Genomic DNA, 22,811 nt, shown 5'->3' with positions numbered 1-22,811 from the left:
TGGGTGGCCTTGGGGGGCTGGGCAGCTGCCATCTGAGGCTTGCCTGGACCTCGGGCCAGCCCTGAAAAGCTGAAGGGACGGGGGGACTCTGGAGGCAGGCGCATGGAGCAGCAGGGCCGAGGGGACTGGGCGCCACCATCTTGTGGCTGTGTGTGCCACCACCTTTGAAGGTTGGCAGTCAAATAGCATAGTCCCTCCTTATTGGCTTTGGGTGGCACCATCCTTGAGGGCAGGGCAGTCAATTAGCATATTACCTCTTTATTGGCTTTGGACACCACCATCGTTGAGGGCAGGGCAGTCAATTAGTATATTCCCTCCTTATTGGCTGTGGGCACTGCCATCTTTGAGGGTGGGGCAGTCAATTAGCATATTCCCTCATTAGCTGTGGGCGCAGCCATCTATTGCAACAGCATGAGGGTCAATTACCATATTCCATCTTTATTAGATAGGATATTCATATTGACCCTGTGAAGGCAATATTTTCATCCTTATCATATTTGACAAGAATTAATTTTACAATTTTAAGGCCACTCAATGAGTTATTGGCTAGGCCAATATTCAATGCAATAAGTATGTTACTCACTGATTCTAGTGATCAGTGCTAAATACCAGCATTCTTATAATTTTTACATTTTTTCCAACTTTAGTAATAATATCCCTTATCTTTCACATTAGCAATGTGACCTTAAGCAAGTTATTTATCTCTTCATACCTCAGTTTACCCATCTTGCAATTTGAAATAGTAATTATACCCAAGTGAATAAAAAATATACGTAAAGGTTATGAAGATGAAATAATTTGATACACATAAATAAACAAAAGCAATGTATGACACATAGTAAATGATCATTAAATACAAGTTTTACTTTATTTATTGATTTGACCTGATTTTCATGCAGACTTTATGTTAATATTTTTCTATCCAAATTTAATTTAATTTAATTTGAATACATATGGGGCAACTTCTCAAATTATCTCCTTGCTTTTATCAAGTTATCAGATAGAATATCCAATATATGATGAATAGTCTAAAACATAAATTATCGCCTAATACCATTGGCATTAAAGGGGGAAAAAAGTATCAGCTTGTTCATTAACATAAATTGCTTTAATGAAGCCAGCAGGAATAATAAAATGTTGGACAAACCAGCGTTACCTGTCCACAAACTAGTATTTTCATTCTGTGCTCCTTAAACATTATCACTGAGGCAATAATAAACTAGTTATACTTCCCTGGGTTGTTTTTAGGGGGAAATAAATGAGAAAATGTTAAGACCCAGGCTTAACAGATCATTTTGTAAGTTGGCTCTTTTGTAAGGAAAAAAAAAAAGCAAAAGACACCATAAAAGAAAACTCTGGTCAGTGGCTGCGATGATGTTTTGAATATAAACTGGCATATCAGACTTGCTTCTCTAAAAAAGAAACACAAAGAATATCCCAGAAATAGTCATAGCACAGTTAAAAAAAATCTCTACTATAACTAAAACCATATTTCCTAGGGGAAATGCCTGTTTATGTAAGCATATTTTCTTATAGTCTTGTGTATTCATATGGATAAGAAAAACAGTTAATATTATTTATTAATTGACTAGCAACATTTACATACCACAAACATAATCTTTTTGAAATTTCAAAGGCATGTATGTGCTGAGATGTTCTTATCTCCTCTAGAATACCCATGTGGTTACGATCATTTTGATAACCATACTCCTATATCTCATCAATAAAAAATTCAAAGACACTCTGAATCACAACCCATATTAAGCAAACTTACATTCTGGAATAATGTCTAAGTCCATGCAGTATATTTTTCACTTAGAATTACAGTGTTAAATTTAAGAATGATTTATTTAAAATTATTATCTTGTATAAAGGGAGAGATACATTTCTTCATGTCGATAAATAAGAAATAAAATCTCTTTTTGTATCGACTGATCAATCAAGATACACAGAAACATCATTTAATGTATAAAATGACTGATAATTTTCACAAAGGATCACAATATTTGAGAGTGAGGTAAAGACACCTTAAATCCCCACCCTCTCTAAAATCAACTGAATAATTCAGAATAATAAATAAAAATAGCTTAAAATTTTAATTAAATACCTTCAGAATGATTGCAGGATTTGACACACAACAGCCCTCTTTTCCCCATAAATAAGAGTTAAGGAGAATCAGAAAGAGGCAATTAGAAGATGAGAGATTTAAGAACATACAGGGATTTTGAAATAAAATGAAGGTTATTGATGGATAAGAAGGAGAAGGCAACCACCTCCAATACAATAGCATAGGAGAGAACCTAGCTGACCATCCTCACAGTGCTCTAGAGGAGCTGCAACCCCAGAGTCATATGGAAAAACAGGGAGAGAGCTGAAAGGGTGGGATTGGGAAGAGTGGCTAAAATGTCTATTATTAATGGAAGTCTGTCCACAAAACCACAGAACTAGTTAGCTCTCAATCCTCACTACACACCTATTCCTCTCAATGACAGAATGCAGTCAGCACAATCCTTTTTATCCCAAGGGACAAAATTTAGAAGGTTATTTTTTTTCTAAAGCAAATGAGTTAATGGTGACTACAGAACTCAGGCTTTTCAAGTAATCTGCCATGGAATAGGCTTTATCCAATTAAACTATTGTAAGTTGCATGGACTAAAAGCCAGATTTCAAAATAAAGGCTGTCATGAGACAAACCCAGTCACACAGACAAAGCTGCCAATTTGTTTTCTATAATCAAAACGGTATAGAAGTAAAAACTCATGGCAGCTTAAAGCTCCTGCTGAACAAAGCAGGTAAAGTCAAAGTCTTCCTCCCTCCCTCCCTCCCTCCCTCCCTCCCTCCCTCCCTTCCTCCCTCCCTTTCTTTCACTTCCTTTCCTTTTTCTTTTCTCTCTTCTTTTCTTCTTTTTCTTCCATGGGGATACTGTCCTATTGGGCATGGGCTAATGATCAGACTTTCCCAGGCAGAGAACCACTGCTAGAGAAATGAAAAATCTGTAAAGCCATATAGTGCTGTTGGAACAAACCAGAGGACTTTCAAATTCTTGGTGAAATTCCCACAGAACATTAGTTGAATTCCATTATTATGTAAGACTAGAGGCCTGATACACAGAACACGTGCACTTGGGGTGGGAGGTCCCTTAGCCCAGCCTTCACCCTCTCCCAGTCCAGGAGCCCTTGGGGGATGTCTGATGGCTTTAAGAACATACAGGGATTTTGAAATAAAATGAAGTCCATTGATGGATAAGAAGAAGGCAACCACATCCAATGCAGTAGCAAAGGAGAGAACCTAGATGATCATTCTCACAGTGCTCTAGAGGAGCTGCAACCCCAGAGTCATATGGAAAAACATATGACTCCATGGGCAGCAGGCCTAAGCTGTCAGTCAGATATCCTTAGCGTTGCCTCAGAGGTGGGAGAGGCTCTCACCACCACTGCTGCGCTTGCCAGTTATGAGCCACTTCTGGCTGAGTGTTGCTCCCCCTACGGGAGCATATTGACAACCAGGGGGCAGCTCCTGCATTGAGCATCTGCCTCCTGGTGGTCAGTGTGCATCATAGCAACCAGTCATTCTGCTGTTTGGTCGATTTGCATATTAGTCTTTTATTATATAGGACTGAAGACCCAGTGCACCAAATTTGTGCACTGGTGGGGGCGGGGGCGGTTGTCCTCAGCCCAGCCTGCACCCTTTTCAACCTGTGACCCTTCGGGGGATGTCCAACTGCCAGTTTACAGCTCCTGCTGAAGGAAGAAGGTAAAGTCAAAGTCTTCCTTCCTTTCTTCTTCCCTCCCTTCCTTCCTTCCTTCCTTCCTTCCTTCCTTCCTTCCTTCCTTCCTTCCTTCTTCCCTCCCTTCTTTCCTCCCTCCATTCCTTCCTTCTTTCCTTCCTTCCTTCCTTCCTTCTTTCCTTCCTTCCTTCCTTCCTTCCTTCCTTTTTTCCTTCCTTCCTCCCTTTCTTTCACTTCCTTTTTCTTTTCTTTCTTCTTTTCTTCTTTTCCTTCCATGGGGATATTGTCTGTTTAAACTGGCAGTTGGACATCCCTCTCACAATCCAGAACTGCTGGCTTTCAACAACTTGCCTGCCTGCCTGCCTGCCTTATTGTCCCTAACTGCCTCTGCCTGCCAGCCTGATCACCCCCTAATCACTCCCTTGCCAGCCTGATCGACACCTACCTGCTCCCTTGCAGGCCCGATTGCCCCCAACTGCCCTCCCCTGCTGGCCTGGTGGTCCCCAACTGCCATCCCCTGCCAGCCCGGTCACCCCTAAATGCCCTTCACTGCCAGCCTGGTCGCCCCTAACTGCCCTCCCCTGCCAGCCTTTTCCCCTCCAACTGCCCTACCCTGCTGGCCCGGTCACTCTTAACTACCCTCCCCTGCTGGCCTGATCGCCCAAACTACCCTCCCCTGCCGACCATCTTGTGGCTGTGTGTGCCACCATCTTTGAGGATGTGGCAGTCAATTAGCATATTCCCTCCTTATTGGCTGTGGGTGCTGCCATCTTTGAAGGCAGAGCAGTCAATTAGCATATTTCCCCCATATTGCTGTGGTTGCTGAAATATTTGCGACAGCGTGAGAGTCAATTAGATAAGATGGTAAAAGACTAGTTAATGGCAATCTTCTGTAGCATTTGTATGTCTAGTTCCTATATTGTTTTATTTCCATTATTGTAGCTGTGTTTCCTGTACATAAGATATAATTTCACTCTCACTACTTTTTAGTTTCTCTTTCTTTGTCTTTAACTTTCCAAAATTTTATTATGCTGTATCCCACCATGAATTTTACTGGACTGATCCTATATGATGCTCTTTCAACTTATTTCATCTCTGGGTTTATGCCTTTTGCCAAAATTGTAAATGTTCCAGGCATTATTTCCTCAAATACTTTTCCAACCTTAAGTTATTTCTCCTACTTTTTAGGATGCCAAAGTCTTGGGTATTATATATTTTCCTATAACTCCCCATGTCCTTGAGGCTCTATTAATTTTTTCATCCTATTTTCACTCTGTTTTTCAATTTGGGTATTTTTCAGTTTCACTGATTTTTTCTGTTGTCCCCACTATTCTGCTGCTGAGACCATCATTGAGTTTTTATATACAGGGTGGGACACAAGTATGTTTACAGTTGCGAGGACAGGAAACACAGAGTTCATTTTTGTATTATTATTTCTTAACTAGAGGCCCAGTGCACATATTCGTGCACCTGTGGGGTTCCTTGGCCTGGCCTGTAGGATGGCATAAAAACTGGCTCTCTGACATCCCCTGAGAGGTCCCAGATAGTCAGAGGTTGCAGGCCAGGCCAAGGGACCCCACTGGTGAATACTGGGAGGCCAGGGAGGGATGCAGGAGGTTGGCCAGCCGGGGAAGGACCACGGGAGGGATCTAGGCGTGTCCAGCCCATCTCGCTCAGTCCCAATCAGCTGGACTCCAGTAGCAAGCTCACCTATTAGTTGGAGCATCTTCCCCCTGATGGTCAGTGCACGTCATACTGACTGGTCGACCAGTAGACTGTCTGCCCCCTGGTGGTCAGTGCACATCATAGCAAGCAGTTGAGCAGTCTTGGCATATCATTAGCATATTATGCTTTGACTGGTTGAAAGCCCGATGTGACAACTGGACACTTAGCATATTAGGCTTTTATTACATAGCATCATTGTATTATTTTCCATAACCTGTAAACCTATTTTTGCCCCTCTCTACATTGATTGTTGTATATTTCAATTCTAAGGTTTCTAAGCGATTCTTCTTTATATCTTCTTACATCCTTGCTGGAACTTTCTATCATTTCATTAGTTTCCAGCATGTTTGCAAGTGCTCATTGAAACATGTTAATGATGACCACTTTAGATTCTTTGAAGAGTATTTCTAACATCAATGTCAACTTAGTGTTAATTAATGTTTTTGGTGTTATATGATGCATGCGAGCATGTGTGTGTGTGTGTGTGTGTGTGTGTACCATTTTATTGCCTTTTTCTAGTTAAAGAATGATTAAATTAGTTAATATATTTACTCTGACTTATTTATAGTAAGCATTTGTTCACTTGGTTTTAAATTAACTTTGAAGGGAATACATATTACTTTATAATGTTGTGGACAAAACGGGGGCCACATACTAAACTTGACAAGCTTAAGGAAGGCATACATGGTCGGTCTTATAAACTCAGAGACATAAAGTAACCACATAAGAAGGTCTGAAACTTAAAATGTCTAACTAAAAGGGAGTCTTGGTATGCATTCAGGTCCTAGGCTAGTATCTTCCTTGACAAAGGTCAGTCTATCTTAACTGAGCCTGTAGATTGTCCTTTTGCATCTAAAATAACATACCTTTGGAATGTCAGCATAATCTTTTCCAGAACCCTCATGGCACAACTATTGCACCAGAGCTAGAGACCAGAGAACAACTCAATGCTATCTTGCTCCCGCATACCATCTCTATGCGCTCTAACTGTTCATTATCAAACATCCTATACCCACCAGGGTAAAGCAAGTGTGTGTCTATTTGTATTACTTTTCATCCAATCTCAGATATTTTCCAGCTTTGCTGTCTCCAGGCTACCAATGAATTCCAGGTAACCACTCCTATGGTCTCTCTTTGATTCTGATGCATAAATCAGCAATAAAACTACTATTCCCCAGAGCATTTTAGCCATCCTTTTAGGTTTTGCTTCCCAGAAACTGTTGTCAGTTTGCCTCAAATAAACTCTTATAAGATTTTTTTTCTTAGACTAGAAATTCTTTAGTGGACAATGTATTCAGTACCAGTATGTTCCTTTGTGATTACTATTTTTATGTAAAAATGTCTTCTGTCATTCTAAAATGTTTACTCATTGCCTTTTTCTGCTTATTTTTCCTTTCTTAAAATACTGTTTCTCAATAGAAATCATTTTAATCAAAATACAAGGTAACGCTCTAGGCAGTTTGGGTTAGTGGATAGCGCTTTGGCCCTGCAGTTGAAGCATCCTGAGTTCAATTCTGATCAAGAGCATTTACCTTGGTTGCAGGCTCAACCCTTGGCCCTGGTCTGGGCAAGTGGGGAGGCAACCAATGGATGTGCCTCTCTCACCTCCATGTTTCTCTCTCTCTGTCTCTCCCCCTGCTTCCACTATCTCTAAAAAATCAATGGAAAAAAAATCAAAGGAAAAATATCCTGGGGTGAGGATTAACAAAAAACAATGTAAGATAATTATGCACTTTTTTCTTCAGTCAACTAATTTTAGTAGTAATATTTTCAAAATCACTTATCTATAATGTTTCTTTAAAATTTTAAGAAAAATTAAATAAAGCTTAGACTCTATTTTATTACTGTGTCTTATGAAAGGGCCAAATTTTTAACAAATACATTATGCTTTGGAGAAAGAACTAAGCTAATAAGCAAATAAGTGTTTTACTTTTCTTATAACCAAAATAATTCTCATCGTTACTGCAAGACTAAATATTTGTTTGTTCTTGTTACTGTTGTTCTTAGTATTCAGATTGCTCCATTCTACCCTTTTAGTATATTATTTGATTCTTTTTTGCCCTTTGTTTACACAAACTACTGCAGACCCAATTCTAGCTTCATGTGTGAGAAAACCATTTTAAATATCTATAGCAAAGTTCATAATAAAAAGGATAAGAAAGCAAGTATTCCACTGACCAACAGAAATTATGATCTTGGAATCTTAAGATACAGGAACTAGTTTGTAAAATTGTAAATAAAAAAATCTTAATCTCTCTGTGTGTCTTTCATACACATACACACACAGACATTCACATACACCTCATATGTAGAATTAATTACAATTCATATTTACCTTATTTTGATCACATATAGTGCCATCAGTTACATAGGTATTATCTGGATCTGTGACTTTTGAATCTTTTCTTGTAGCTGCTGAAATACATATATGGCCACCAAGGTAAGTATATTGAACATCAAAATTTCTCGTTTCCGTTATATGTGTAGTTGTCCAGTCACAAACTATCTTTCCACAAAAGGTGTTACTGGCAATATAAAGCAGAGGAAATTCCCCATATGTCACTTTGGGACACAATTTTTTAGGTAAATAACAATTAAAATATGAGAATAAAACATTACTCAGAACATAACACCAAGCTACTCAGAGCACACACCATATTATTAAGTGCAACACGTAAATTCATCCATCTGTACTAAATTCATCTCTCACTTGAATTAAGTGACTTATTGCAGAAAACACATACACACAAACACATATATGCATTTGGGGAATAGGTAGCTTTTAAAATACACACATAAAAGCACATCGAGCTTTAGGACAGTGTCCAAAGGGATCATCTAGATAATTCACTTCTTCTGCACAGAGATACGTTCCACCTTTAGCAACTGAAAATAAAAAGTTCCAATTACTCATCTTACAAAAATTAAAACTAAAGTATGGTACATTAATACAGAGACATCTAGACAGCAGCAATATCCAATCAATGGCATCTACTGCAAGTATTTCATGTTACCTACTGGCTCTTCCAGAATGAGAAACACTCCCAAAAAACTACCCACTTGAGAAGAGTAAAAGTGGTATCATCTTACAGAAATGACTTAAAAGTTAGTCATTTATTTTCTGATATACAATTCTAGTAATCTAGTCTCTATATACCAATCATATGAAATTTGCCTAATGCTCTATTCTCTTTGTCTTATATTTACTAAGGACATTTTCCTCTTGACATAATTCAAAGGTATTTTGATTTGCAATTTCATTTTCAAACTAGTGACCCAGTACACAAAGTTTGTGTACATTAAAAGGGAATTAATTAGAGGAAATATTTTAATATTGCTATTTGCCCTTTCTGTAATAATAGAAGTGTCAGAGATGCAAGAAAATTAGTAAAATGTATATGAAAATCTTCCTCCTGTCAGAGTCTGGGGTGTGCCATGAGAACCAGAGTCAAGTCCCTGCTCACCCACATGTGCCTCAAAATCATGCAAAACCCAGACCCCACTGGCCCCACTCACATTGGGCTAGATCCAGACATGGCCGGCCCTACCCCCGTCAAGCCCCGCCAGGCAGGAGGGTGCAGCCTCAGGTGCTGGGGCAGGGGGTACAGCGTGAGGTCCCCCTTCCTGGGCTGGGAAAGGGGGCACTACTTGAGGTCCCCATCAAGGCCCACAGGTCAGGGGGAACAGCCTGAGGTGCCCCATCAAGCCCTGCATGGCAGGGGGCATGGCCTCATGTCCCTTGTCAAGCCCCCCTGCCCCCGCGTTGGCCCCGTGCCATGCAGCCTCAGATCTCTGCTGATTGCTTATCAAAACTCATTATGGGAACTCAGCCTCCACTGTGGGAGCAGCCATATGCATTATGGGATCCCCGCCTTTGCTGTGGGCGCAGCTATCTTGTGTTATGAAATCTCTGCCTCTGCTGTGGGTGTAGCCATTTGTTACACTGTGATGGTCAATTTGCATATCCCCTCTTTATAGATAGGATTTGGATTTAAATAAACAATATATTTTTGTGGATTTTAGGGTGAGTTGCTGACTTCAGAAAATCACAGTTCCAAAATGAACCCCTAAAAAACACACACAGCTATTACATTTTCCAAATAACTCCGCACACTGTCTAGCTGGATCTCGACATACTCCCTTATAGCAAAAGGCGGTTTTATTGTTACATGGTTCTAAATCAATAGCTTTCATGTCTGGCACACAATTCTCAGATGTTCCAGTGCAAAATTCTGTAAAATCACATGGATCAATGCTTCTCCGACATATACGTCCTCTTGGGAATAGCTGTGAGGGAAAAACAAAATTGGGGGGAAGGAATACATTTTATTCAAATGACTTGCAGTGCTTCCCACATGGCAATGAATCAACTCTTACCACACTATTCCAAGCAAGGTATTATTATCTGCTATTATAATTTACATAAACTGTCATTATAGTTAAGAATCATGAGAGGTTAAATGAAATGTCAAAGATCACATACTACTCAGCACAGGAACAGGGGTGGTATAACTCAGAATCCTGACTGATGCTATTGACATTAAGCACAGCCACTGTGCATGTTATCCACTGAGCACGACACCCTTCTTTTGAAATAATTTACTCTATGCTAACCTATTATGAAGTTTAAGTGAACATGAATATAATGGCATCAGATCATGTTCTCACACCCAACACCATATTCGGAGGCAAGTATGTATGCGATGTTCTGAAAGAGGCGAAATGTTAAACACACAAGTCAGCGTCTTTTTTTCCCATCTGGAAATGCTGCATTGCCTTTAAAGTAGTGTTGAGCTCTCTCATTGTTCCTAGTAGCTTCAAATGTGAGAACAATGGTCAATTAAAGGTGGATTCCAGTGACGGAGTAAGGGGCAGGAGGAGGCTGTTACCAAAGCAGAGGTTCTAGGATGAAGTCTTTTCACAAGGCTGTTGCTCAGGTTTCATGATTGAACAGAACTGTTTAAAACAAAGGACCCTGTTGATTTCCTTCTTTTTCACTAATATATATATATATATATATATATATATATATATTATTAAAACAAATATTTTTGTAAAGTATCAACCAAAAATGTAAAAAGATTAAGTGAGAGCATTGTGTTTGTAATTCTGATTTAGATTCTATTACATTTTTAGCTACTTAAATAAAATTATAAATTTACTTAAAAGTTCTAGAGAACTAGATCAGAAAGAACCCAAATGTCCATCAATTTTCACCTCAATTTTTAAAAAGGATCTAGTTAGTGAAAGCATTCATAGTTGTAATGCTGAGGTTATACTAAATACTTACTTCAAGATCAAAAGAAAATATGTTATATCAAGGTTAGTATATTTGTTTTTCAACTTTGGGTTCTTGGGGACAAATTACACTCCTGAAATTCTGTCCTAACTCAGATACATGTCTTACTCATATTCCTAAAATATCGCTGAATGGATATCATTTTCATTTCAAGCAATTTTTCTTTCAGGATGTACTCCATCTCTACCATGAGGGATTATGAATTTTGAATCTGCTCTGACTCAGGATGATAATCAGAAAACTTCTCCCTAGACACAGGGAAAGGATCAGTGGTGGAAATTTAACTTAGCAGGGTCAGTCATGGTTTCTTCTATTACCAAGCAGAGAGGCAGATGTTGGCAAAGAAAGGATCTCTCTGCTCTTCTGAAATATTGTACTGTGGACTAGACATGCCAGGAGATGTAACGAGTTATCTCTGTTACACATGCAGAAACCTTGTTTGAGACCTGTCAACGAAATTGCAAGGATATGCAATAGAATAAGGATTCTATTGTTCCCGTTTGAAAAATTCTCCTGAGCACTAAGTAAGACTCATCTTTTCCTAAGTTTTATAAGTGCTTGTTTGTTTTCCTTTGCTTGGCCATTATCAAGATACAACCTTTTGTGACAGCAGAGAGTATTATGCTAATTGGAATAAGCCAGTCAGAGAAATACAAATACCATATGATTTCACATATTTGTAAGTGAAATCCAATGAACAAATTAAAGAAACAAACAAAATAGGAACAGACTCATAAATACAGACTGACAGTTGTCAGAGGGCAGAGGTGCTGGGCACTGGTTAGAACAGGTGAAGGTATTAAACAGTACAAATTGGTAGCTGCAGAATAGCCACAGAGTTGCAGTTTGCAGCATGGGGAATATAGTTTAAAATGTGGAGAAAACTGGGTGTGGGGCCAGGTGGGCCACAGGGAGTCCACTCTATGAAGTACATGGTTGTCTGACCACTTTGCTCTACATCTGAAACTGGTGATGAATGGAATTAAATTTAAACTCTGGCTGATCTCTCTATATAAAACCTTAATATGCAAATAGAGCGAACAGCAGAACAATTAAACAACTGAACAACAGGTCGCTATAATGTGAGCTGACCACCACAGGTCATACATGAAACATGGCAGATGTCGGCAGCAGGTGGCTGAGCACTGAAAATGGTGGGCGTCTGCCACAGTAGGATGATGGAGCAGGTGAACAGGTGTGACAGACCAAGGAAGGGTGCCGGTTGCTGTCATTGGGGAAGCCTCTTGTGATTACTGAAAATTCTTTGCTCCTGCGTGCCATGGTCCCGCCCAGAGTTCACACCTGCTGCTGGCGCCAGCCCTGCTTGCACCTGCTGCTGACTCTGGAGCCACTGCTCACACCAGCTGCTGGCACCCAGTGCCCAGCCCAATCGCTTGGCTTCATCAGCAGGTGTGAGCAGTGGCTGCTGGCCCCAATAGCCCCTCAGGCTTCTTCACCGCCCCCTGCTCTAAAGGGGTGATTGGTGTCAGTAGTCGCCTCTTGCAACTGCTGCCAGCGCCAGCCCCGTGTGCACCCACTGCCAGTGCAGGAGCCATCAGTTGCACCCACTGCTGGTGCTGGCCCCGCTCACACTGACAGCTATTGCTGGAGCCACTGCTTGCACCCAATGCTGGCACCAGCCCCAATCGTTCCGCGCCATCAGCGGGTGTGAGCAGGGCCAGTGCCATCAGCACATGAGAGCGGGGCTGCCAGCAGACAGGAGACTGGGGGCCATGGCAGGAGGGGCTGGGCTGGGGCGCAGAGGATGGGCTGAGACCTGCCCCTGTGCTGACTGCAGCCTCGTGGCCCACAGTTCCTTTCAAGGTGCATGAATTCCTCCACTGTGCCCCTAGTCCTATATCATAAAGAGGTAATATGAAAATCGACCATCACTCCAACACACAAGATGGCCGCCCCTATGTGGACACCACAAGATGGCCAGCAGGGGTGGGCAGTTGTGAGGGACCAGGCCTGCAGGGCAGGATAGTTAGGGGTGACCAGGCCAGCAAGGGAGGGCAGTTAGGGGAGCAGTTAGGCATCAATCAGGCTAGCAGTGGAGTGGTTAGGAGGTGATCAGGCTGGAAGGCAGGTGAGCATTTGGGAGCCAGCAGTTCTGGATTGCTGTTTATGCTCAGTGGGATCAGGCCTAAACAGGCAGTTGGACATCCCTCTAGGGCAGTGATGGTGAACCTATGACACACATGTCAGAGGTGACACGCGAACTCATTTTTTTGGTTGATTTTTCTTTGTTAAATGGCATTTAAATATATAAAATAAATATCAAAAATATAAGTCTTTGTTTTACTATGGTTGCAAAGATCAAAAAATTTCTATATGTGACACAGCACCAGAGTTAAGTTAGGGTTTTTCAAAATGCTGACATGCCGAGCTCAAAAGGTTCGTCATCACTGCTCTAGGGTTCCCAGATTGGAGAGGATGCAGGCCGGGCTGAGGGACATACACTACCAGCCCCATGCACAAATTCTGTGCACCGGGCCTCTAGTAATAGAATAAAATACTACTAAAGTGCTAAGTGTTGGTTATGGTTTGATTGATTTTCATTATAAAACAAATCCCAGAATATGATAGTATTTTTTTAACCACTATTTAGAAAATAAAAGAACTCTTCAGCTTATTCTTCTAAAAAGTGAAGTCATGTAATGTCAAATGATATTTTAGTCCTTTGATATTTAAATAACAAAAGCTGTATATCTACAAGTTTTCACTTTTGTTGTTCCACTATAACATTAAAATTATACTATATCTAAGGTGTTAAAAAATAGTATTAGAAGCAAGCTTTATTTCAAACTTTTAGTAAGCTTGAATTTAAAGTCCACATATAGTTAGAATGCCCATATCTTTAAAAATTTCACACATAAAGTATATATAAGAAATTCATAATAAACATCATATTGTACAAATTTTTTAAAAAGACACAACTGACCACTACATAACATGTATTATAGAGTACCAATTACATTTTTTTAAATTGCATATAGAATTGTCTGTGTACTGGTTAGAAACAAGTTATTCATTGCTATGTTTCAGCAATACAGTTGGTTAAATTATTGTCTTCCATATCTTTGCACTTTGATTTATTTCTATCTAAATAGAAATGTCATTTATAAAACACTAGAGGCCCAGCGCACAAAATCATGCAATTAGGGTCCCTAGGCCTAGCCTCCTGTGATCAGGGCCGTCTCTGCCCATTCACCAGTCCCCAGGACATATGCTGCCTCCATCGCTGGGCTGTCAGGCCTTTGGGATCACCAGTTCATCCCTGGCTGCTCAGGGACTCAGGCCTGAGGGAAAGTGTGCGCCAGCGACTTCACTTCCATGCGCGTGTGCCAGCTGCTGATGGAATGCACTGCCCTCTCGGGGCCACTTACGCGGACACCGCCACCACTGCTGCTGCTGCCGCTGCTGCTGGGGCGGCACACGTGCATGGAGGTGAAGTCACCGGTGCAAGCTTTCCTGCAGGCCTGAGCTCCCGAGCAGCCAGGCATGAGCTGGTGATCACAACAGTCTGACAGCCGCCCAGTCCCCCGTCACCCACCCCAATTCCCCCATTCACCATCACTGATTCATCAGAGCCTGCTGGCTGGGGGCAGGGACCAAGAGGTCAGCCATTCAGCCTGCTCACCAGTCCCAGTCCAACTCCACCGCCGCTCACGGGCCAGGGGTTAGGGACAGAGAGGTGGTCAATGCCACCTGATGGTGCCTAGTTGAGCAGTAGTTTCAGTCATGACACTATGGCCTCTGGCCTTTTATTATAGAGACTAGTGGCCCAGTGCACGAAATTTGTGCACGGGGGTAGGAAGGTATCCCCCAGCCCGGCCTGCACCCTCTCCAATCTGGGACTCCTTGGACATCCCTCTCACAATTTGGGACCACTGGCTCCTAACCGTTCACCTGCCTGCCTGCGTGATGGCCCCTAACTGCTTCTGCCTGCCAGCTTGATCTCCCCCTAACAGCTACCCTGCAGGCCTGATAGAAGCCTAACTGCTCCCCTTCTGGCCTGAACTCCCACAACTGCCCTCCCCTGCTGTGACCTGCCTCCTCCGCTGGGACCTGCCTCCTCCTTGCGAGGCAGCAGAGACACAAGGACTGGCCTCCTCTGCGCCACACAGAGCCGCAGAACTGCTAGGCCTCACCGCGCAGGGTGGCCCCCGGGCCACGCCTCCTCTGTGTGTATGGCCATCTTGTGGCAGCCATCTTGTGGTGGCCATATTGTGGCGATGTCGCACAGGAAGGCCACCTAAGCTTTTATTAGTATAGATTAGATAAAATTGTTAAATTTTGAAAATGAATTGGTGTAAATTAGCCTACTTGAAAGTAGAAAAGAGAAGAAAAAAGGAAGACTTTTACCCTTAGGGCCAATAAAGAAAGAGAGCAGTCTTGCCGAAACCGGTTTGGCTCAGTGGATAGAGCGTCAGCCTGCGGACTGAAAGGTCCTGGGTTCGATTCCGGTCAAGGGCATGTGCCTGGGTTGCGGGCACATCCCCAGTGGGGGTGTGCAGGAGGCAGCTGGTCAATGTTTCTCTCTCATCGATGTTTCTAACTCTCTATCTCTCTCCCTTCCTCTCTGTTAAAAAAATCAATAAAATATATATAAAAAAAATAAAAAAAGAAAGAGAGCAGTCTTAAGTGAGAGCAAAAGCAAAGTTCTATTCTAACACATATAAAATTAATGAAAACCAACAAAGTACATTTAGCTCTTGCCCTGAAGCTTTTAGCAACTTGTACTGTGGATTTTCACTCAACCAAATGTAGTGATTATCTCCATTTTCAAGAGCTTGGGATGTAGGTAAATGGCAATGGACTGTTTAGAAAAGCTGTATTGCACTGGTTTGGAGACAAAGGTCAAGATGAGAGCTCTAATGAAGGGAAAAGGAACAAGATTTACTGCTAAGAAGTAGAAGCCCTACACTGGCCTCTACATTCATGTGCCTTAAGTACAACTGACCATTGATTCTAATTAGTAACCCACAGAGTAAAAATGAACACATATAGAACAAAGCAGAATAATGTTGTGAGAGATTTCATTGAAACAGAAAATATCTCTCTTTAATCCACTTTTATATCTGTCATAGACTCCTGAAAGGGACACTAAATGAGGTGCTATAATGATGCAAACCACAGAAGACAATTCCTAACCAATCCCCTCTCAGATGTGGCTACAGAGAAAAACATGAATGGAAAACTTCCCAAGAGAAATCAATTCAATCCTCCACTTCTAGGCTAGGAGTCCTTGACCAAGGCAAACTTCACTACTTTATATGCTACATATTCCACATGGATTCCTTTTTCTAGTATTTTCAAAATCAGACTTTTAAAAGTACTGTCTTTTATTGGAGCATTGCATGTCAACTCTGTGTTAGCTGGCTCATTTATAATTTTGTCGTAAGTTGTTTCATGATGAAGAGCTTCACTCAGGCAGCACCGCGAGGAATTCATAGCACCCAAATAATCTGGAATTGGTATTGAGCGCAATAACTAGATGGATCTTGAGTAGAAAATGAAACAATACAGTGAGTAGTGGAGCTAAATAGTAGGGAGAAAAAGACCTAAAGACATCATCTAAATTCTAAAGCCAACAGTGTGTGAATAGGGTACATAAAGTAGCATATTTGAAAGATGTGTACAAACAAGTTTTTAAAAAAATAAGCAGAAAGAAAGCACAAGAACACAACAATTTCATGAGGTAAAACGGTTATATTTAGAAAGCTTACCAGACAAGTTTTATTGTCACAGCATGGTCCATTGCCACATTCTGCAAATGGAGTGAATGTACAAGTTTCAGTATTACAGCATTTTTTAAAATCACATTCCTAAAAGCAAATACAATCAAATTAAATAATTAGAATTTGCCATCAAATAGATAATTTTATTTGTCAAAATAAACTGTTTGTCTCTAAGTTAAATACAATTACAGTATAATTTTTACTTCTGTATTTACTAGTATTTATAGCACTGCTTCATTTGAAATTATGATATTTTCAATATCATAGAAATAGAAAACAATGGTAATAAATTATGCATAATTACATGCTCAAGAAATTGAACTTTTACTTATTTTATGCAATTAATTTCAATCCCCTTTGGTTTTGTAAACATATACATACCAATGAATTTCTACATTTATATTTTTTTATCAAATACACTAGAGGCCTAGTGCACAAAAATGTGTTCACTCAGGGGGTGTCCCTCAGCCTGGCCTGTGCCCTCTTGCAGTCTGGGACCCCACAGGGGATGACCACCTGCTGGCTTAGGCCTGCTCCCCGGGGGATTGGGCCTAAGCTGGCAGTCAGACATCCCTCTGGCAGCCCGGGAACCCTCGGGGGATGTCCACTTGCCAGTGGGGAGCAGGCCGAAGCTGAAGTCAGGCATCCTTAGCGCTGCTGAGGAGGCGGGAGAGGCTCCCACCACCACCGCTGTACTGGCAGCCATCAGCCTGGCTTGTGGCTGAGCAGAGCTCCCCCTGTGGGAGCACACTGACCACCAGAGGACAGCTCCTGCATTGAGCGTCTGCCCCCTGGTGGTCAGTGTGTGTCATAGTGACCAGTCATTCCCAGTCATTCTGCTATTACGGTCAGTTTACATATTACCCTTTTATTATATAGGATAGAGGCCTGGTGCATGGGTGGGAGCCACCTGGTTTGCCCTGAAGGGTGTCCCGGATCAGGGTGGGGGTCCCGCTGGGATGCCTAACCAGCCTGGGTAAGGGGCTGAGGGCCGTTTTCAGACTGGCCACACCCCCTTCAGGGTGGGGGTCCCGCTGGGATGCCTGACCAGCCTGGGTAAGGGGCTGAGGGCCGTTTTCAGACTGGCCACACCCCCTTCAGGGTGGAGGTCCCGCTGGGGTGCCTGGCCAGCCTGGGTGAGGGGCTAAGAACTGTTTTTGGGCTGGCCATACCCCCTTCAAGGAGGGGGGTCCTGCTGGGGTGCCTGGACAGCCTGGGTGAGGGGCTGATGGCTGTTTGCAGGCTGGCCTCAGCCTCTTCAGGGTGGCGGTCCCCTCTTGGATGCCTGGCCAGCCTGGGTGAGGGGCTGATGTTTGTTTTCAGGCTGGTCATACCCCCTTCAGGGTGGAGGTCCCCGCTGGGGTGCCTGGCCAGCCTAGGTGAGGGGCTGATGGCTGTTTGCAGGCTAGTCACGGCCCCCAGACACCCAACCTCCCAGTGGAGGCTGGCTGGAAGCAGGTATCTGGGGTTTATTTATCTTCTATAATTGAAACTTTGTTGCCTTCAGCAGAGGCCAGAGCCGGCCAGGGCAGGCAGGAAGCTTGGCTTCCTCCATTCCCGGGACAACCAAGCCTCCTGCTTGCTCCAACTCTGTGGCTGCCGGCCGCCATCTTGGTTGGGTTAATTTGCATATAGTCTCTCTGATTGGCTGGTGGGCATGGCTTGGGGCATAGCAAAGGTATGGTCAATTTGCATGTTTCTCTTTTATTATATTTCCATATCAAGTCTTCTCAAGAAATAATTTTAGAAATGTATAACAAGTTATGATTGTGACAAAATATGTGACAAAATAGAGGTTTTTAAATTATAATATTTTGGTATTATAAGAACTGTTTCAAAGAAAATTGTTGTCATTATTTGCTTAGCTCTAAATGGAAGAAAATTTTACCTATGGATCTGGACAATATAATACTAAATGAAATAAAACAATGAGAGAAAGACAAATACCATATAATTTCACTCCTATGTGAAAGTAAATAAACAAGCCGAGCTACTAAGCAAAATAGAAACACATTCATAGGTAGAGAGCAGGCATTCACCTCTTGTAATGGGGTTGTTGGGGTGTTCAGGGAGGTTGGTTGGGAGTTGAGGGATTAAGCAAAATAGAAAAAAAAATAGAAAAAGATAGAGAAGGCAGTAATAAGAGGGTAGTTATGTCAGTAAAGGCCTATCTCAAGAAACAAGTGAAATCCCAAATAAACAACTTAGCATTCCAGCTAGAAAAACGTCCCTGTCTAGGTTGCTCAGATGGTTCCAGTGTTTTCCAGATACAATAAGGTTGCAGGTGTGACCCCTAGTGGCAGCACATACAAGAATCAACCAATAAATGCATTCATAAGTGGAACAACAAATCAGTGTTCAAATATACCCATTCTGTTTACAGTCCCCTTTATGAAACAATGCAAATCAATTGGGTGGGAAACCGCCCCAAAAGTTCCATATAAACCAAATGGCCTCTTACAGAGATAAACCACAAATAGGAGACTCTCCATCTGAAAAAAACAAAGAAACAAACAAAAACCAGAAGTAGCCCACTTACTGATTACCTAAATGACAAGATCACTAGGACCCCTCCCTACAAAGCTCATCTCATGCCAAGAAAACTTAGTTTACTGGAGAAACAGCATACAAATGGTCCTCCTACAATATTGATGATAAACTGCTGACACTTCAAAGCAGTGAATACTGATGAAAATGTGTAAAAGATATGAAAAGACGATTCAAGCATAAGAAAACCAAAATAATTAAGATATCCTCAGTTCAAAGTTTTATATGCATATATACCTCTTGACATAGCACATTCACCTATTGGTATACACCATTAAGAAATGCAGGCACATGTACAGCAGCAGGGATGTGTAAGAACAGTCATAACTGCATGAATCTTAGTAGCCAAAGAGTGAAATAAATTTAAGTTTTCATGGACATAGAAAAGATAAGTTATAATATTCATAAAATTAATACTAAGAACAATGAAAACAATTGGATTATACCTACCTTAAGGAAACTGATAAACATGACAAGTACAATATTGGGTGAAAGACCAATTTATTAAATGATGTAAACCATATGATTGTAAGTTGTATAAAGGCAGTAAACAGTCAACCAAACCAAGTTGCATAAAGATGCAAAAAATAGGATGTAAAACTATAATGAGCAGCAAAGTACTGAAACAATTACCATCAAATACTATATGATGGTTTGTGGGAAGAGGCATGTTATTGAGAGAAGACACACAAAGAACTTTGGCATCGGTAAAATTTGTTTTGGCCTAAGTGCAAATTATTCGGGTGCTTATAATTCATTACACTCTCCATCCATATTTCATGTATATCCTCATGTGTGTTATATATCACAAGGAAATAATGAGAATGACAAATATTTATTGCTAAACAATCATAGGTAGAGTACTGCCTTTCAAGAGTACTGTTGTCCTAAAATATAGTTTAAGGAAATAATTTTAGAAGGAATCTTTGACATATAAAAAACTAAAGGAATGGTAGGTGAAATAAAGTAACTATGTTTTAATAAAGTCTTCAAATACTTTTTACTATAAAGTGTGAGGTGACAGAAATGAAATATTAACACACTTTGTATATAAACTAGCTGAGTCATAAACACTGTTATTTTGGAGAAAGTAGCCCAGATATTGTTAAACATTAAATAAGCATGGCAAAAATGAAAACATAACAGAAATAATAATCACAATAATGTCTAAGGTGATAATCTTATAAATCAAATACAGATTAAATGATAAAATGGGAACAATGTAGATATTGAAGGTAATAGTATAGAAAAACTAAATGATAATAGAGAAATATCGGGGACGTGCTAAATGAAAGGAAGCTGGTGTGTGCATACTGATAGAGACAGACAGAGAGATAGACAGAGATAGTAATGGAGATAGAGGTAGATATGTCTGACTTTAAAACAGAAAGCAGCATTAGAGATAAGATGACTCACTATTTGGTGGTACAAAGTTAATATCTTGGAAGGTATAACTATTGTAAGTTTACACCACATAAAACAGCTTTAAAATATAAAGAATGAATTGAGTAAATTCTAGTGAGGAGGAGGCAAATACAACTGTATCATTGGAGGTATCAATATAATTTCTCAAGCGCTGAGAGGTCAAAAAATCAAAATTAATAAAAATACAGAGATTTTGAGTCATTCACTTACAATTGTAATCAAGTTATATAGAATTTTTCCCTAATAATTAGAAAGCCTTCATATTTCCTAGAAAATCTATATCATTCACAACATCACAATGAATAAGTATATGAAGACAGTCACAATAAAATTCACTGATTAATTAATTATCTTACCAAGCACAACTGAAAAAAATAATAGCAAAAAATAAATATAACAATAGTGAAGCATTATGATTTATTCAATTATGTTCAACCAAGTTAAAATAAATGAAGTTCCGCAGATGCAAGGATGGAAATTAAGAGATGAGGGGGTAAACAACACACATTGTATAACTTTGGGAACCAGTACTCACTTGGGAAGAATTCAGGAGATGATTTAGGTGACTATATTGTTGAGGGTGCTAGTTTTTAGGATACAGAAAGGTGAGTGTTGCTATTAATGGTTGCACAATGAAGAAAATCGTATTGAATCCATGCTACACTTACCTGTACTTACTCTATACTTAAATTCTTCAAATGTTTCAAATGCAAGGTGAGTCCGTTCTCACATGCCCAATATCTCCATGTCTTAGATAGTTGATGAAATGGTGCAGCATTTGACAAAAAGCCCTTCCCTTTTGTATCACAATCTTATGAGCAGTAAAACAAGTCTTTAGCTACTCATTAATGATTGACACTAACCTCTGGAGGGCCACAATCACATTGCTCATCCTTTTCCACAATTCCGTTGCCACATTCTGATGCTCTTCCTTGGACAACCACTTTTGAAATGGTTTGATTTTGAAGACATTCAAATTCAGGCTGTGAAACTACACGCTTAAATTCATTCATGCTGCAACTGCTAAACAGCTTTACACCACGGGAATGTCTAAAATTAAATTATAGTCTTCAGATAAATGGAGCAAAATCACTATCAAACTAACAATCTTCAATATAGCACTACATACTAATTCTGTACAATTTAAGACAGAGAAAAACAAGGAGGGGAGAGTGCTTTGATTTTTAATACAAGTCATAGAAAATGTAAGCAACAAGTTCATTTATATTATAATTTAATATAATAGAATTCTAGTAAGTAGAGGAAGTTAAAGTGACATGAGTTAGGGATATATTAAAACACAACAGTGCTTGACACACAAAAGTTCCATTTAAGTGGATGAGTCAAAGATTTCTGAGCTCCCAGGTCAGTGAGATTTTTAGAGGTCCCACTGTGTTAATTTATTTTAATTCTGTATTGATTAAGACAGTGGTCAGAAAACTGCGGCTCGCAAGCCACATGTGGCTCTTTGGCCCCTTGAGTGTGGCTCTTCCACAAAATACCGACTTCTGTGCATGGGCCACGAAGTTTCAATCTCACTGTACGTGCACGCCCGCACGTGGTATTTTGTTGAAGAGCCACACTCAAAGGGCCAAAGAGTCGCATGTGGCTCCCGAGCCTCAGTTTGCCAACCACTGGATTAAGGTATTACATATGTGTCCTTATCCCCCCATTGCCACCCCCTGCTCTTGCTCTCACCCTCTTAGTGTCTGTGTCCATTGGTTAGGCTTATATGCATGCATACTATCCTTTGGTTGATCTCTCCCCCTTCCCCCAACCCCCTCCCTTCCCTCTGAGGTTTGAGGGTCTGATCCATGCTTCTCTGTCTCTAGATCTGTTTTTATTCATCAGTTTATGTTGTTCATTATATTCCACAAATGAGTGGCATCATCGTGTTCATTTTATTTCCTCCTGCACAGCTACTTACTTCATGCGGGTCTTATTTTGTTAGTGAATTGAACCCACCTGCTGGTATCTTTGATGTGTTCCAGTTTGGGAAACGTAGATTATGCTTTTGGTTTTTTGTTTGTTTTCCTACTTTTACTCTTTATTTTGTCAGAAACTTGGGGGGACTAAATTACCCTCTGACTTCCATCTTCTCCATTTTCTTAAAACATAGTCCTCCCTAGGTATGGAGCCATCTTCTCTAATTCTAATATTGTCTTCCTTTCTATGACAATCCTGCAAAGATACATCTTAGAGCACCTCTTCCACTAGTTTCAACTTCTTTCTAAATGAACTGTCCATGGTTTTAATTCCCATCAAAATGCAGATGGCTCACAGATTCTAGATCCCTTGTCCTCAGAGATCCTAACTGTGCACTTAACTAATAAATGACTCAGGG

The 22,811-nt window shown here is 40.8% G+C and overlaps 1 protein-coding gene across 1 annotated transcript in view; it reads right to left on the bottom strand.

Moving 5' to 3' along the window:
• Positions 1-22,811, bottom strand: part of LOC139004889 (A disintegrin and metallopeptidase domain 3-like) — a 117,434-nt gene that overhangs the window by 20,967 nt on the left and 73,656 nt on the right. Inside the window, exons 12-16 of the mRNA XM_070407391.1 lie at positions 21,331-21,517; positions 16,484-16,582; positions 9,544-9,739; positions 8,248-8,338; positions 7,788-7,977 (exon numbers count right to left, since the gene is read on the bottom strand). Of these exons, the coding sequence (XP_070263492.1) occupies positions 7,788-7,977; positions 8,248-8,338; positions 9,544-9,739; positions 16,484-16,582; positions 21,331-21,517 (763 nt within the window). The remainder of the gene's footprint in view (positions 1-7,787; positions 7,978-8,247; positions 8,339-9,543; positions 9,740-16,483; positions 16,583-21,330; positions 21,518-22,811) is intronic.

This window comes from Myotis yumanensis, unplaced genomic scaffold, assembly GCF_028538775.1.
Source record: "Myotis yumanensis isolate MYYU_CA2020_CCGP unplaced genomic scaffold, mMyoYum1.0.hap1 SCAF_3, whole genome shotgun sequence".
NCBI classification, from domain to species: domain Eukaryota; kingdom Metazoa; phylum Chordata; class Mammalia; order Chiroptera; family Vespertilionidae; genus Myotis; species Myotis yumanensis.
The sequence above is the reverse complement of the archived record's forward strand: the minus strand, read 5'-3'. Positions and strand labels throughout refer to the sequence as shown.